The sequence below is a fragment of the Coptis chinensis genome, chromosome 1 (assembly GCF_015680905.1).
Source record: "Coptis chinensis isolate HL-2020 chromosome 1, ASM1568090v1, whole genome shotgun sequence".
Taxonomy (NCBI): Eukaryota; Viridiplantae; Streptophyta; class Magnoliopsida; order Ranunculales; family Ranunculaceae; genus Coptis; species Coptis chinensis.
In genome coordinates, this window is record NC_141456.1 from 16,325,157 (window position 1) to 16,342,379 (window position 17,223).

The following is a 17,223-nucleotide window of genomic DNA, read 5'->3' on the forward strand; positions in this document are numbered from 1 at the left end:
CAAAAGAGAACCTACTGTCTCCCACATAATTTATGTTGCTTTTCCTTCTGGAATATGAATCTCACTCTACAGCTGAATATTCATAAAATGCTTTGACTATTGTCCATGTTGAAAACAATCTTGTTTCATAGCATCTTTATCCTCTTCCTATCTAAATTACCTTTTAAAAATTATGGAAATACATATATGAATAATAAGTAGCTACGACAATGACGAAAGTATAAGAAATGTATATCATCAAAAACAAAAGTTAAACCTACTAAAGCTTACTTTCCAAAATTTCCACAATATTGATCGATCAGAGGGGGATGAACTCGACATTGGTGAGATTCTCAAGCAAGGCAAGTGTAAAGGTGATACAAATACCCAAACGAATCACGGCATCCACAGAAAGAAAATTAAATAAACAATGAGAGGCACTGTGTGCTGTTTCATAGCACTATCACTGCTCCCACATCCTGGAGTTTATCAACACTCAAAAATACAAATTGCAAAATTCTGAAACAGTAAAAAATTTAAAAATAAAAACTTCCATTCGCAGAGGTTGGATACTTGGAACAAAACTGAAAAGAACAACCACAATTAAAATGTCTAAACGTACGAATAATATATAACTTTAACTTTGGAAGACATTTGACAAAAACAAAAATTCCACTCAAAATGATCTAACGTCTAGCTTCCTTTCAAGTTCAGAGTAAATCAATGACTCACGCTCCACTGAGATTCTAATTAGTTTCTAGAGCCTCTTCCTCGTCCACGTCCACGTCCACCTCTTCTTCCACCGCCACCTCTTCCTCCATGGCCGCCTCCTCTTCCCCCAGGGCCTCCCAGAGCCTTATTGGCATCTGAATTTACTCTCATTTCTTCAGGTAATGGCAGTATGCAATCAATACACTTCCTGAAGCTGAAGTCATCCACAGTTTCATCTTCCCTGATGACGAAGAAGCACCTACTTTTCCACATTGGATGGACACGAATTTGGAAGGCGCTGATTCCTGCACCAATCTTCTTGTCTGGCTCTGGGTGCCCTTTCCTCAGCAAGTCCAGTAAAATCATGTGCTCATACTGCAGAAAATAACAGTAAAATTGAGACATACCAAAGATATATAACAATATCTTAATTCAGAATGGTAACAACAAACTAGCATGACTGGATAAAGGACTCCTAATTATAGAAATCTTGTCATGATATCTATCTCTATTTATAATCCAGTGACGTCAAATTTTTTATTTTCTTCAAAAAGTAGCCATAAGTACAGCATTCTAAATGCTATATGAAAATCAATGACTATAATATATTTTCAATGCCGCTTTGCTCTATAAGGAAGCTCCAATGCCAAACATGTAACAAAGGTCGCAACTAATGGAGGACACTGAGTTCCTCTCAGAAAGGAAACTAAAAACAATGATGTAGCATGCAAGTTACAATCGAAACGCCCAGTTTCAACTACAAAGATATTTCCAATGCAAAGCATCAAAAGTTAATCATTTTTTTTTTTTTTATGTCAACGTCAAGCATTTTAGCCAAGAGTTATTTGCAGTGAAAGTATTTGGAAGTAAAATTCCAGAAACAAACCCAAATTCTAAATTATCGATACAAAGTCCATCAGATTACTGACAATCATGGTATGCCTACATTTTTAAACTTTCTAATTCATATAAACTTAACATATAAGAATTTCATACTAATAAAACCATTTCCAAATAAAATGAAAAAGATGGTACCTTGTTGATGTCAAAGTTCATTGGCCAATAATGAACAAACTTGAAAAAGTAATTAAACATCTCAACTGATGACGCAAACTTCTTTGGCCCCAAACTTACTTCCTTCTCTCCTTCTTCTTCAACCTTTTGTTTCTTTGCATCATTCTCTCCTTCTTTTCCATTCACTTCTTCTTCTTCCACTTCTTCTCTTGCCCTTTTCTGGGCTTCTGATGTTTCTTCCTCTACTAGTGTAATTTCCTCTGTGATTTCTTCTGCCATGTTTACTACTAGAGTGTGTGAACAAGTGAAGGCGGAGAGACAGTAAAACCCTAATAAGTTTATATTGGTTTTATAGTGTTTAAAAACATGGGTTAATAATAATAATAATTAGTTTAAAGTTTAAACAGGAAAGTCTTCTAATTTCATTGGCATTTTCTCGGTTGAAATTCTATTGGCATCTTTTCTGGCAAAGTTTTTTATCTACCACAACATCTAACTATTTTGAAATTTCATTAGGTGGAAAAAGCATTGTTCCACCCTGGCCAGTTTAGGCGCCTATTAATCGCCGCATAACGGCATAAGTGTTATGCACCATTGGACCGATCCGATAAAAAAAAAATTAGAGGCCTGAGCAGAGCCTATTTCTCCCGCAAAAAAGCCCAAAACAGAAAAAACCCACGAATCAATATTGAAAACGTTTCGCTCACTGAGGAAAATTGGAAAACACAATCAAAACCGTAAAAAGAAGTGAAAAACCACAAAAAAAACCCTCCACCACTCCAGCACTCCATTGCTCAAGCGAGTCTTTCTACTTCTTCTTTTCTTTTTTCTTATTCTTCTATACAAAATTTAGATTTTGGTATTTTTTGTTAACACTTTAACTTATGCAGACATAAGACAATATTCAAATGAGGCTATACTTATTTTTTTGGTTAAAAGCTATACTTGATTGTTTGTAGGTTTTTTTTTTTTTTTTACTTTCTTTTGTTCTAGTTTGCTATATGGGACATATGTATTATAGATTAACTAAGGCGATTAATTCCGATTAATCCCCAATTAATCGCTATAAGCTCTTAGAGCGACTTGCTCCCGATTAACGTTTAACCTGCACAGGTTCCACCTAACATCTAACTACCACCTAACATCTAACTACTGCCAGCAAAATTTCATTAGGTGGAAAAACATTGTTTTTGGAAATTCAGAAAAAAAAAATACAGGAAATTGAAGAGATACTTGCGGACATCCACCAACTCCCACCTTCAACCAGAACTAGAGCAATTGATCAAAGAGAAAAAAGCATTGTCAAAGCTCCTTGCAAACTTGATATTATGTTAAGAAAGTCATCGGGCACAAAGAGCAAATACCAACTGGCACCAAGAAGGGGATGACAATACCAAATTTTTCCACATGTCTATCATCATCAACAGACAAGCCAAAGGTATCACTACAGTCAAAGACAAGGATGACATATGGCAAAAGGATCAAGAAGCCATCTCAAAGGTCTTTGTGGAACATTTCCAAAGAAACTTTGAAAGTTCAGATGATGATTCGACAAGCCAAATTTTCAACTCCTATACACCAAGAATCACTGCTCTGGACAACATCGACATGAACAAAATCCCAAAGGAGAAAGAAATCAGAAGAGCAGCTTTTCAGATTGGAGTGAACAAATCCGCATGGCTAGATAGATTTACACGAAAGTTCTTTCATACCTACTGGGATATCATTGGAAGGGAAATCACAAACTTCATTCAACAATTCTACATCAATGCCCATTTCACAAAACCTCCTAACCACACAAACATCGTCCTAATCCCAAAAACAGAAAATCCTGAAGATCCTACTCATTTTTGCCGAATTAGCCTTTGTAATGTGGCCTATAAAATCCTGTCAAAAGTTATAGTGAATCGTTTACGTCCACTACTGAATAAGATAATAGGACCTTTCCAAAGTGCTTTCATCCCATCTCGGTGCATCCATGACAACATTCTTATAGCCAACGAACTTTTTCACCACATCAACACCAAGAACAAAAAAGCCAAACAAAAATGGGGAGCAAAAATAGATCTATCTAAAGCATATGATTGTATTGGCTAGAATTTCCTGAGGAAAGCACTTTCTTCATTTGGTTTCAATGAACACTGGTGCAACATGCTGATATTTTGTGTGCAGTCTGTCTCCTACTCTATTATCGTCAGTGGAAAATCGTGTGGCTACTTCAATCCAAAAAGAGGTATACGTCAAGGTGATCCGCTTTCACCATACCTCTTCATTCTAAGCATGGAGGTCCTATCCACCCATCTCCTACATATCCAACAGTCTAAGCTCATAAAGGGAATCTCTATTGGTCGTGGTGCCCCCTCGATACACCACCTACTATATGCAGATGATCTTGTACTCTTTGGTAATAATGAGCTCAAAGAAGTTAATGAAATGGTCGGGGGTTTGAAGTTGCTTTGTCAAGCATCAGGTCATCAAATCAATTTTGAAAAATCTAATTTGCTCTTCAGTCCTCATGCGGCGGTAGACTTCAAGCAAAACTCTCGCACAGTTTTTGACATCAAAAGACAGTAGCCAATTTCAATCTAGCCCAACTTGCCTCAGCAGAAAGTAATAAGCAAGTCCTTCATCCCGCTACTTCTGAGACTGCAAAACATACTCAGGTTATGGAAGGCATCTACCCTCTCTCAAGTGGGTAGACTGACACTCATAAATGCGGTTTGCTCCGCAATTCCTAATCATCAGATGGGGGTTTTTAAACTACCAGAAATGATTACTCACCCCCATTGATATACATCAGCGTGCATTTCTCTAGGGACATGAAGTAAACACTAAAAAAGTTCACTCGGTTAACTGGGAAACGATCGAAAAACCAAAGCTATATGGCGGTTTAGGAGTCCGAAATCTTCAACATACAAATCTAGCCCTCCTAGCCAAAAAAGGTTGGGAAGTCATTGCAAGCGACAGGTCTCTATGGGTCAATATTGTCAAGGAAAAATACTTGCGAAATCAAGATTTCTTGATTGTGTGTCCCAAACCACTTGACTCTAGATTCTAGAGAGACATCTTAAAGTCTCGTACAGTCCTCACTAAAGGATTGGGATGAGAAATAGGAAATGATTCAGCAATCAACCTTTTCACCGAGAGATGGATCCTAAGCAATGAAGGTATCACTGTTCCAATATACTCCAATCCCTCCATCAAACTGCTCTTCGTCTTGGACCTCATTGATAGTACCACAAGGAAATGACGCTCAAATATCATCTACCACTGCTGGCCGGAAGAAATTGCAAAACAAATTATCTCCATTCCATTTTCCCATAGTGAAAAACCTGACAGAATAATTTGGACTCTATCAATCAATGGGAAATACACGATTAAATCGGGGTATCAAGCAATACACTTCGACCACAACACCCCTCTCTTTGAGTGGAGAATCATTTGGAAACTCCGATGTTCTCCGTGAGTGAAAGTATTCATGTGGAAACTTTCGCTTGATGCTCTAAACTCATCCTCTAACCTATTCAATATAGGTTTAAACTTTAACCCAGACTGCATTTTCTGTAAAAGCCACCCAGATACCTCACAACACCTATTTCTTGAATGCCCTTTCACTCAGACATATATGGAGAATCAGCCCAATCCCCCAAATTGCACACGCACCCTTCAATGATACACCACAGAGATGGATAACAAAGACTCAAATATTATTGAGAAATCAATAGAGCGATATACCCTTTGTTATGGAACTCTTCGCAATCATCTGCTGGAACAACTGGAAGAGTAGAAATGAAATGCTTTTTGAACAAAAAAGAGTGACACCTCAAGGCACACTCAGAGCTCGTTTTATTTTCTGGAGAAGCACAAAGGATGCCTAGACACTACTTCTTAAATCCAAGAGACCAATACAACTCATCCATCTTTGCTGGAAGCCTCATTCAGCTCCATACATTACTTTAAACACAGATGGTGAGTGTCACATAAATCCAGGTCCTGCGGGTTTGGGATGTGTATTAAGGAATTATGACGGGGGTTTCATTGTTGCATCAGTAGATTATGTCCCTACCGGAACATCCTTCCTTGCCGAAGCTTTGTCCATGAAACTAGGCCTCTATTTAGCTATCTCCTATATCATCATCCACATACATATCCAAAGTGACTCGCAGGCTTTGATCAATTGCATTAAGAGAGAAGACAAGGATAGTTCATGGGAGGCAGCTGGGATCATAGAGGATATTCGTCAACTTTTCTCTTTTTTCGAAAACATATCCCTCATCCACATATACAGAGAAGAAACGCTATATATATACAAAAAATTAGCCCTTAATTCACTTTTAAGTCCATAATTTTGCATGGATTCATTTACAATGTGGCTATAATGTGTGCATAAGAATATGCCTCTATCCCTCCCCTATATATATAGGGATAGAGCCACAAGCACTGTAGGTCTGCAGAGCCACATTATAGGCACAGTGAATCCCGGCCTTTCATCTGGTGCAATCCAATGGATGTGACTAAAACTTGACCGAAGCAATCGCGAGTTCTAAATGACGAAATATGGGAGGGTATTTTCGGAAACAAAATTTGACCGAAGCGAAAATAGAATTTGCTCTCCAATTTCACCGATCTCTCTCCTCTCTCTTTCTCTCTAGTTATTCTGACTCTCTCCAAAATCTATCAACACCTCCACTCCAAAACTTTATAACCGATTGATCTAAAACATTGCGACGTAAAACATGAATATTTGTTTAACTTTTTCAGTAATTTCCGTGCTATAAAGCCGATGTCTTTGTAATTTTTTGAGAAAGCCAAGACAAAATTTTTTGTGTGCAATCCATAAAGGAGATTCATTTGGCATTTTGGGTCTTAAAGGTAAATGCTTAAAGAGAGTGATGTTAGTTGTTTTGTCTTATCAGAATAGTTCAGTTTTCAATTTTTTTCAGCTTCATCATCCCTGTTTATGAGCTCAGTGATTTTATAAGTTATGAAGACTCAACTTAAAAATTCAGATTCTTTCATTTGAGTTTTCGTGTAGATATTGTTAGTTTTAGGATTTTAATTCAAATTCAGGTTCTTTCGATCTATGTTATGTTATCTGTGGGATTTTAATATTTTTGTTTGTTCAAGGCATTACACTGTTAGTTTAAGTCATGCATTACTATAAATATTATCTTGGGTATCAAAGTAACGTAGTTTCTAGTTATGAAATTTTCAATAATTTTAGTACATTGTAGAATATAGGTTATGATGGTTGTAAATGCTGCAAAATTTTGATTGAAACTTTATCATTTTATAAGTAACCCACTGGCCTGAACACCTAGCAAGACAACTGAAACTTTTAAAACATTTTGATTGCCTACTACACTTAAATGACAACTGACAAGCACTTCCCCGACTGACGATAGAGCTCTATTAGCTTTAGGTAACAGTTCATGTTTTACTGTAGATGGATATAACTATTTTTTAGCTCTCAATGAACTATTTTTTTAGCTAACTGGATGTTTGGTTCGTTGAATTTGTGTTACTATAGATGGAAATAACTATGTGCAATAGGTGTGGTGATAACACTCATTCATCAGATAAATGTGGTTGGTTGTCCACACCTTGTTGCTTTTGAAACTGTTGTGGAAGTAGGACCCTGAAACAATCGGGCCAAACTCAATCTCTTGGGAAATTTTTTTTGACCTGCCACGTTTGCAGAGACTTCCAATGGTTGGAAGATGCTAGAGCATCGTCAGTAATACCTCTAGAGTATCTAAGATGCAGACAAGTGAATTGCGCAGGGTTTAGAAAGGTCAACATGACAATGAAGAAGAATGAAAATGAAGGTAAATTTTTTTTGAATTGCACCGAGTGTGGGAAGGATTTCCAATGGTTGGAAGAGTTGTTAGCTATGTTCAGGAACAACATTGAGTCGACAGCGAGTTCAAGCTCTTCCCCAGTCGCCTCTTCCTCATTTTCCAAAAGAGATAAAAAAGTGAAAATTACAGTTGAAATTGACGATGATGGTTTGTCGAAAGAGTTTGAGTTTCATTGTAAAATTAGATGAGTGGTAGTAATGAAGGGGGTGGTTTCCAGTTTTATTGTAATGGAAAGTTCTTTGTATCTTTGTATTTCGTTGCATTTTTTGTGAACTTGCATGCAATAGAGACTTGCGTTCTGTTATGTTAACTTACGCTTTTTTCAATCGGCGTTCTCGTTGTCTTTTTTCTATACTACTTGCGGTTTTTTTTTGTATGTTTCTGTGAAATACCAATGCTCTGATAGGTTTAAGAATGGCAATGATATGCTTTAAGAATGGCAATGCTATGACAGGTTTAAGAATGAGTCATGTCTTAAACTTATTGGCAATGTTCTATTGATTGGAAGGTAAAATTGTTGGTGATCAAGCAGTTTTTCTCTTGCAATCACGGTTGTTAAGTTTGCTATGAAGAGAATATCACAAGATTACCAAATAAACCAATATTGCTCGACAGTTTTACTTATAAGTGCTCGGCTGTGTTTTGAGCTGCAAAATATATACAAGCTCTGACAGGTTAAGAGATCAGATTCCTACTCATATCAATAACCGCACACACTCCCAAAGTAAATGGCAGATTCCCTAATAACACATTCGATGAAAGATTCAAAACCTTAAGAGATGTGGAGTTGATACTGTCAATTGAACTTGTGTGCATAAAAGAAGTATATCATAATCATTGGATAGACTTAGTGACTTACCATGCTACCAACAACAATCCTTTTCCAAGGTCAAAAGTAAATGTGCATATCAGAACAATCATAGCAGGCAAAAGGAAACACACACACACACACACACACACTATGGGCATCTCACATTATACAGTTGACTCATAGTTTGCAGTTTCAAGATCTATAACTTCTCACAATCAAGTCTTAGCAAATATTACAAACAAAACATGGAATGACAAACAAAAACATGAGAAATTGGAACATCTAAGTAAGAAACAAGGGAAAAAAAACAATTGAAAGGCATGTCTAATGTTCAAGCGATAATAAGAAGGATGTAAAAAACCTATTACCTGAAAATCCATTGTGACTGAGATCCACTTCTTCCACCAGAATGGAACCAGCAAAAAACTCTTCAGGCATAGCTCCATACAACTGATTACTTCCAACCCTTAAAACTCTAAACGCCGATAATGAACCAAATGAAGGTAGTTGTCCTCTAATCCCATTATTCCCCAAGTCTAAGACCTCCAAGTTCCTAAACAACTTGATAAAATCTTCAGAAAAGAAATCCCCATCAATTTTATTATGACTCAAATTCAGATACTGAACTGTATTCGCCAATCCCAAGATATTCTCCAAATCAATCAAAAGCTCGCCATAAAACCCATTATAGCTCAAGTCAACCTGTTCCACATAAACCAATAACAAACCTGTTCCACAACATTCAGCTTCAAAATGCAAGCTCTAACAGGTTAAAATTAATGCTCTAACAAATATAAACTTATCACATCAGAATATCCACAAGCTCAAACACAAGATTGTTTTGAGCTGCAAAGTATATACAAGCTCGACAAAGTTAAAACCAATGCTCTAACAAATACAAACTTCCCCATAACACTATAATAGCCACAAGCTCAAACACAAGATTTCATTGCCATAAAAAACAAGTGAACTACAAACACAAGCTCCAACACTCAACACTCTAATACAAAAACATACAAGCTTCAAACAATTTCAATCATCTTCGCTTCGTCCTCGTCTTCGTTCTCCTCCTCATCCTCGTCCTCGTCTTCGTCCTCATCCTCTAACTCTACATCTACTACTGTAATGCAAAACGAATGGAAAATGTCAAGTTTTAAAGGCAATTGCGATAAGATAGGAGACTACAAATTAAGCTTAAGGAGGCAATATTATACTTACTTAGGCCCTTCTTTCTGTTTGGATTTTCATGACAATTTCGTCTGTCATGGTTAACACCAACTTTGTTACAACATGTACATCTCCTCTCTGTCATTGATTTGGCTTTTGCGCATGCTTGTTCAAGACCCCCTTTTATTCTACCACTGGCCTTAGTTTTCTTATAAATCTTCACAACTTTTTTTCTTCATTTTGTTTGAGAGATGTTAGGATTCTGAAGTAAAACTTGGGATGGGTCGTCAAGTGGCGGTGCTGAAATATCACCAACGATGCATGAATTAACAACAGAAACACCAGGGTCAACTTCCTTCTTTTTCTTGAGCTTCACTGATAGTTCTTGTAGTCTTTGCAGCATTAATTGGTAAGTCTTATCAGTTTCCACAGCTTCATAAACCAACTGATTAGTAACCATTTGAAGTTGAGTAGTTCTCTGTATCTCAAAGTTCTCATGACCACTTACTAGTCCACGGTCATACTCAGCTTTATACTTATTTGCCCCTTTCATCCACCTCTTAAGAATAAAGTGCTCGGGAATCTCAATATCACGACTCTGAAATACCTTTATGAGGTGTCCACAAGGTATCCCATAAACTCAAAAGTTTTGCATTCACAATTACCTTCTTTTGTCGCTAGGTTGACCTTCACCTTCCATTCATGCTCGTCACCTATAACGAAGGAAAGTTACATTGTAGTAATGAAGGTTAAGTTTCATTGTAAAATTAGATGAGATGTAGTAATGAAGGGAAGTCACCTATAACTCGCGACTTATAAGTGTAGGTTATGTTGCCGTCATTGCCTTTTTCATCATCATGTATGTAAAGCCCTAATTATTATTAAGGGTATTTTTGTAAATTTCATAATAAATCTAGGGTCATTTATGTAAATTGGTCGTCGGGTTTATATTTCAAACGTGCGTAACTTACTGAAACTTAACTCCGACTCCTAAGCCCCGTTAGATGAGCAAATCTTATACGAAAATTTGACCAAAATGGCGGTTAGCGGTTTTCTACGCGAAAGCCGCACGAAGTTAACAAACTTACACGCATGATTGGGTCATCATTATAGCCTGCGGTGAGATAGAATATAGAAGATTAAATTTAACGGGATGGGCCGGAAAAATAATTATGACGCGACGTCAAACGAGTTGGCGGTTAGGAGTGTGAGGACCTTAAGCCCAATTGTAATATATTGGGCTTGGGCCTAAATATATCGGCCCAAATAGGAAAAACGAAATCGCGAAATAAAAAAAAATAAAATAAATAAATAAAAAAAATAAAATAAAATCGCACCTAACTTCTTCTTCCCCAATTTTCGCACCTTTTAAAACCCTAGGAGAGAGAAACCGAAATTCTCTCAATTCCCATCGATCCAACCATAAATTCTTCACACCCAAACCTAGGAACACTAAACCGGCGAGAGAATTCAAAATCTCTTGAAATTCGAAAGCATACCGCAGCCCAAATCAAGCTGGCGACAGTGAGTGAATTCTCTCCGACCGATTAAACCCAAGAATTCGAACAACCAATCCCTAACAACACTCAAAGCAAGTGCGGGAATTCAAAATTTTTTTGGAATTTGCGTCGGGATTCGCAAAAGGTTAGTGAATTTCGTCGTACCGCCGCTGCCGGGTGAGTTTAATCTGCCTCAATCAACAAGTTTAAACTCGATGTTGATAGCTTGTGATGTATTGATGGAAATATTGAACGGGAGTGCGGTATTTCGGCAGTAGCAGTTGGAGAAGCTAGTGAATTTCGAGCGTACCAAGTGAAATCGCAGAGAAAGGTGAGTGCGATTCCGTCTCTATTAGATAATTAGCTTTAAATTTCGATGAAATTGGATATATCGGTTGTAACTGATTGTATTGGGGGTGTTGAAGGTCGGCAGTGGCAGTTTGGAGGAGCTAGAGTGGAGTGAAATAGTGGTGGAGCCGAAAACTGAGGAGGGATCGGCTGACTCTGTAAGAATTTTAAATATTCAATCTATTTTAGAGCATTGATGCTAGTTCACACTTGTTTAAGATCACGTTGAGTATCGAATAAGTGAGAAAGAACACCCACTTAGTAGTATTGGATTAAATGTGAATTGAAGAGTGGAATTTGTGGTAGTTAGAGTTGGGAAAAATCATAATAGTTAGGGGGATTGATAGATATGATTGGCATTGACGCGGGTCCTACAAAGGTGGTGTAAATGACTACAGAGCCCCTCGTCGAGGAACAATGCCGAAAATGGCCTCAGAGCTGCTTAATCCGGTAGTTAGATGAAAATTTATCCGAAACCAAATTCTTAACGTCGAGATTTCTTCTTGGCTTACACTAGTTAAGAATTCCTCGTTGTTCGATCAATTCTAACAACCGACGTATATGTATATGCTGTATAGGATTGAATTCGAGTTGATTCGGGTAAGCGGGCTCGATTTGGTTAAGTGGGCTTGAGGAGAAGGAGCTTGCTAAGGTAGGAACCTACATACCAATATATAGCCTGCTTATTTTCATGCATGATTGAATTTTTTAAATAGGAAATAGATAGTTGCGTATCAACCATGCATGTATATATGATATTCATGTTTTGCATTGTATTTCCTCGCTATAAACTATATATATATATAGCTTTAAATTATGAAATGGGTTTTCTGTAAAAATCGGGTAGCGAGGGATTGTTTTCTTTGTTAAAAGTGAAAAACTGGTTTTGGGGAAAGGTTCGCGTCTCTTGTTTCAGTAAGGAGACAGAGAGATGGATTTTGTAATGCGGGGAAGGATTTCCCGGTTGTTTGTAATTAGGTGCGAGGTTCTGGATTTTTCCCGGAATGGTTGTTGTTATTTACGATGATTCGCCGTTTGGGAATCATCGGTTGTTATTTACTATGACCGCCCGCTTTGGGAGTCATAGGTTGTTCTACTCGACACAGAAATCCAAGAACTCACACCTACATAATCAACAGTTTTAAAAGAAAAACTAAATATGTAACTAGAGTATTTGAAAACAATCGGTAATACGAGTATATATATAGATATTACTATGTTTATCACGAGGGGATTTAGAAAAGGAATTGTGAATTCCTATAAAGAAGGAACTGTTGTCGCATTTCCGGAGACGGCAGTTCGCTCTAGGATTCCAACTGTGGTGTACACCTTTCGAGGTGGTGGGCCACCTTTAAAGGGATGCATCACTGGATGTAGTCCGGGCAGTGGCGGAGCCAGGAATTTAAGTGAGGGTGAGCCACCCAGAAACCAAGCATAAAAAAAAATACACTAATTTTTTTTAACTAAAAATTCAAATCTGATCACAAAACAAATATATTTCGAACATAAAAAAATTATATAAAATGATTGCAATAAATGTAATATAAAAAATAAAAAAAATAAAAATAATTCAATCTAAACAAGTACTTATTCATAGTTGTCCTTGGCGGCTTTCTTTTTGTCATTCTTCCTCATCGCTTTGAAAGCGTTGCAAGATTAACTCGGTATCAATGTTATCAAAACTTCTTTTTTCATGTATGTTATTAAACAATCATTCAACCATTCATCCGCCATCCGATTGCACGCACGATTTTTTTATGATATTCATAGCATAAAATACATTTTCTACTGTAGAGAGCAACAGTAAAATCAGCACCAACTTAATTAACCAATATACAAGTGGGTAGTCTTTCTTCGTCTCAACCATTTTTTTTTGCTAGGCACTAATTCCATTTACTTTACCAATCTTAGTATCAAAACGCACATCAATGATATAATTCTTAAGCTGATCCGCTAATTCCATCCGATCTATCTATGAAAAATCATCGGGTAATTGTGGCTTGATTTATACCCGCATGATGATGACAAGTTATTATCGAAAATTGGTAAATCGGGGAGCCGAATCCCCGGTTTTTTAGTCCCATAAGTTTCCCCTATCCTATCGTTGTTCTTTCTTGAGGGCTCTCGCTCAACATTTCGCCACTAACTCCTTATGGGGATAACGGGCATCCTTGCCCCGTGCTCTTGGTAGCATGGATGAATCTCGCCCCCCAAAAAAAAGGGTTCATTAGATTGATTAGCTATGCATGCTCGATCCATTTTCGCGATAGGTTCAAAAAAGCTTATTTCTTTTCTCGCTCATTTTTAAAAAGGTCGACTTTCGAATGCCGCGCCATGTCGTTTGATTAACATGGCTGGTTCTCCCATAAAGTGAAAAGACTCCAAATGGTGAATTGTAATAAACGGATAATTAAATTAACTATATATAGTCGCATTCTTAGCCATGGTTCTCGTGGTAGTTGCCGACGCCGCCTAACTATTAGTGAGAGCTAGACTCCGCTTGCTTACAATCCATCCAAAGAGGCACTTACTTATGCCTTCGCTTGAAGTTCTTCCTTTTCCCCTTTTCAATATCGAAAGGAGAAAATCGGTACTGAAAGGTCACTTTCGGTTCACCAAATACATGATAAATTTTTTTTTTTGTTTTGGAAGTTGGTGGCACGCCAAGGTGTACCACAGGCCCCTCGGCTCCCTAATCGAGTCCGAATTCATTTTCTACTTTTCTAGATAACCATGCTTTGTAACGTGTCACACCGTATGGTGATTAGCTTGTGTGGGGTTACATGCTACCTCGATGAGGTTTAGACGCCGAGGAGTGAGAGTTTAGTCCACTCGGATGTGTGTCGATCCCGAAAGCAGCGATCTGCGCGTCGTCGAACGGTTGACCACCGTAAGTTAGGTGACGACCCGTATGGGGGTCGGTGGTCACAGGCCCACCTCGAGCCCTAAAAGCTTTGGGGATTTTGTGTGTACGAACACAACAACAAAGATTTCAGCTCCCCGCCGTAAAATCGGAAAACAACGGTGCATGGTTCACACTGGGAAGTACTTAACCGAGATTGCCTGTGGATCAATGCCGAAACCCGGTCCGCACCCTCACCATTCTAATAGGATGCAAATGCCACAATAGTTGTATGATGACTGTGAAAACTATATTTTGAATATTAAAGAAGCATGCCGATATGATTTAGGCTAGCTAGTGATTTATTGTATAGTCACGATATTTGATATTATTATAAAACCGCATGTTTTTAAATGTTTTGTATAAGTAGTCTAGTATTGGTTATGTGCTTCTTTCATGGGCATAGTTGTTTGCTCATCCTACTTAACATTTCGACGAGCGATTCTATGGATGAGGTTTTCCCTAACCCTAGTGATGACGGTTATGGTGATTTGGGAGGATTTCCTTATGCTTGACGAGGACGAGTCAAAGCGCGTACTTTTGATGTATAGAGATAGTTTAGCCATTTTGGTTGTATATATATAGAGCTCCGCTCATTTTGAGGTAATATTTGATGTATTTAAGTAGCAGTTACACTTACATAGTTGGTGGATGGGATGTGATGTTGTTTAGAAGGTTGGTTTGTATATATATGGTTGTTGGAAGGTTGTAGATTAGGATTTCCAGGTTATGACAGGTTTATGACAGGTTTTAGGGTTTACGAATGTCGATTAAACAAAGGAAACTCTGCCGAAATTTCGGTAGAATCGGGGTGGTGTCGGCCTCGAGATTCATTCCACGTCCTCGGGATGTGTGTGTTGGGTCTCGGGCGTGACAATGTAGGACATACTCGGTTTCAGCTACCTCGAATTCTTCCTTTAACCTATCATACGCATTCCTTGTATACACACTTGCTGCACTCTTCAAGAGAAAGGAATTACCTCCTACAATCTGATTCAAGTGTTCAGTAATATAATCCGTTTTTTTTTTCTCTTTCAACAATCCTTATCAAACACTTATCATTCTTCACTACAAACTCTCTAAGAGTTGTCGTAGATGTGAAAAAATTCTTGTAAAAAGAATTCATGCTTTCAGAACGCCCGGTAGTCGGAAGTGCCATAAAAAAGTATCCAAGTGATAAACTGGAGCCCATTTGTGTCGAATCTTGTACATCTCTTGAAGCCATTCATTCTCCTCTAACTTAAAACTAGACATCAATTCTACCCACCTCATTTCAAACACATCAGGAATAAATATTTTTCGAATATATTGTTTGAATTCTTTTTTGAATTTTGACATCCTGTAATAATAATTCGGAAGCTTTTTAGGGAACTTCTTCATAATGTGCCATAAACAGAATCTATGTCGAGTATTAGGGAATACCATACCAATAGCTAGAGTCATAGCTCTATCTTGATCTGTGATAATTGCAAATGGGGCACGTCCGCCCATAGCTCCAAGCCAAGTCTCAAAAACCCACTAAAAAGAATCTTCTGTTTCATCCAAAAGCAGTGCACAACCAAATTGAATTGATTGCATATGGTGGTTAACTCCAGTAAATGGGGTGAATGACATTTCATATACATTCTTACGATATGTGATGTCAAAGAAAACCTCGTCACCAAAATATTGATACTGTGTATGTGACCGACCATCTACCCAGAAAAAATTAATGGCCCTTGCTTCATGATCTATCTGTACTACATAAAAGAAATTAGGATCCTCTATACTTTTCTTCTTGAAAAAATTAAGCACCGCGGTGACATCACCTCTCACCGGTTTCTTGTATTCTTTCGAGGGGCCCAAATGGTTCCAACAATCTCTATCATCAAAACCATTTTGTATTCCGTCAAGTATATCAACAACTTTATTCACAAGTACACTACCATCACGAAATGAGTCAATCAACATCTTAGCTGCAACAGACATATTTCTATTAACTGGCATACACATCTTTTTTGCCGGCCTAACCAGATTGTGATTGTGCTCGTAACTAAATTTCACCACTTTCCACATTCCACTATTTTGCTTTGTCACCCTCATTGAAGCAAGACACCCACATTTAGCAGTATTTGTGTTTCTTTTTCTCACTTCCTTCTCAGTTCCATGCACATTCTTATTTTTGCCTCCTCGATCTCTATAAACCCCAAAACGCGAGCAAGTCATTTGAATACTACTAACTTCATCCGAACGAGAATATGATTTTTCCGAGCTTCGAATTACGAGACTAAATCCAAACGATTTTCTGTAATCTATATAGAATTGTTTTGCAGCCTCAAGAGTTTCAAAACACATTCCCAAACATGGTGGCTTCACAATTTCCACTCCCACTTCAAACTCCGGAGGTTGAACAGAGAAGAACATGTCGTATAAGGCTCGGGTACTGCAAATAAATGTGTCTATGTTAATTACAAAAAAAAAACTAACACAGTACAATAATAGAGGATTGAATTTGTTGGTAGAAATCAAAAATAAAATTGAAACATTAGTTGCTTGCCTGAACCATATTCTTCTTGCTCTCCAACTTCATCAATCAATATAGAGTCGTCTATACTTCAAAATGTTTCAAGAGTTTCAGTTGTCTTGCTAGGTGTTCATGCCAGTGGGTTACAACACATCAGCTTTATAGCACAAAAATTACAGAAAAGTTAAACAAATATTCATGTTTCTGTCCGCAATGTTTCGTCCAATCGGTTATAAAGTTTTGGAGTGGAGGTGTTGATAGATTTTAGAGAGAGTCAGAATAACAAGAGAGAAAGAGAGAGGAGAGAGATCGGTGAAATTGGAGAGCAAATTCTATTTTTCGCTTCGGTCAAATTTTGTTTTTGAAAATACCCTCCCATATTTCATCATTTAGAACCCGTGATTGCTTCGGTCAAGTTTTTGTCACAT

General features: G+C 37.6%; 2 protein-coding genes across 2 annotated transcripts; both read right to left on the reverse strand.

Moving 5' to 3' along the window:
• Window positions 1–383: 383 nt before the first annotated feature.
• LOC147522514 (protein EMBRYO DEFECTIVE 514-like) lies at window positions 384–2,169 on the reverse strand. The gene is made up of 2 exons (XM_086593980.1): window positions 1,726–2,169; window positions 384–1,065 (listed from the first exon to the last, which is right to left on the reverse strand). The coding sequence occupies exons 1-2, from the start codon at window positions 1,981–1,983 to the stop codon at window positions 730–732; spliced, it is 594 nt and encodes a 197-aa protein (XP_086450106.1). The 5' UTR covers window positions 1,984–2,169; the 3' UTR covers window positions 384–729.
• Window positions 2,170–15,810: 13,641 nt separating this feature from the next.
• LOC147522515 (protein FAR1-RELATED SEQUENCE 5-like) lies at window positions 15,811–16,695 on the reverse strand. Its single transcript, XM_086567928.1, has one exon. It carries the CDS (start codon window positions 16,693–16,695, stop codon window positions 15,811–15,813), a length of 885 nt encoding a protein of 294 aa, XP_086424054.1.
• Between the last annotated feature and the right edge of the window lie 528 nt (window positions 16,696–17,223).

What these genes read in the sequence shown, in the direction of transcription:
- LOC147522514 (XM_086593980.1), bottom strand. Translation starts at nt 1,983, where the DNA reads ATGGCAGAAGAAATCACAGAGGAAATTACACTAGTAGAGGAAGAAACA. An exon ending in TGAACTTTGACATCAACAAG is followed by an intron (nt 1,066 to 1,725) that starts GTACCATCTTTT and finishes TATTTTCTGCAG; the next exon opens with TATGAGCACATGATTTTACT.
- LOC147522515 (XM_086567928.1), bottom strand. Translation starts at nt 16,695, where the DNA reads ATGTTCTTCTCTGTTCAACCTCCGGAGTTTGAAGTGGGAGTGGAAATT.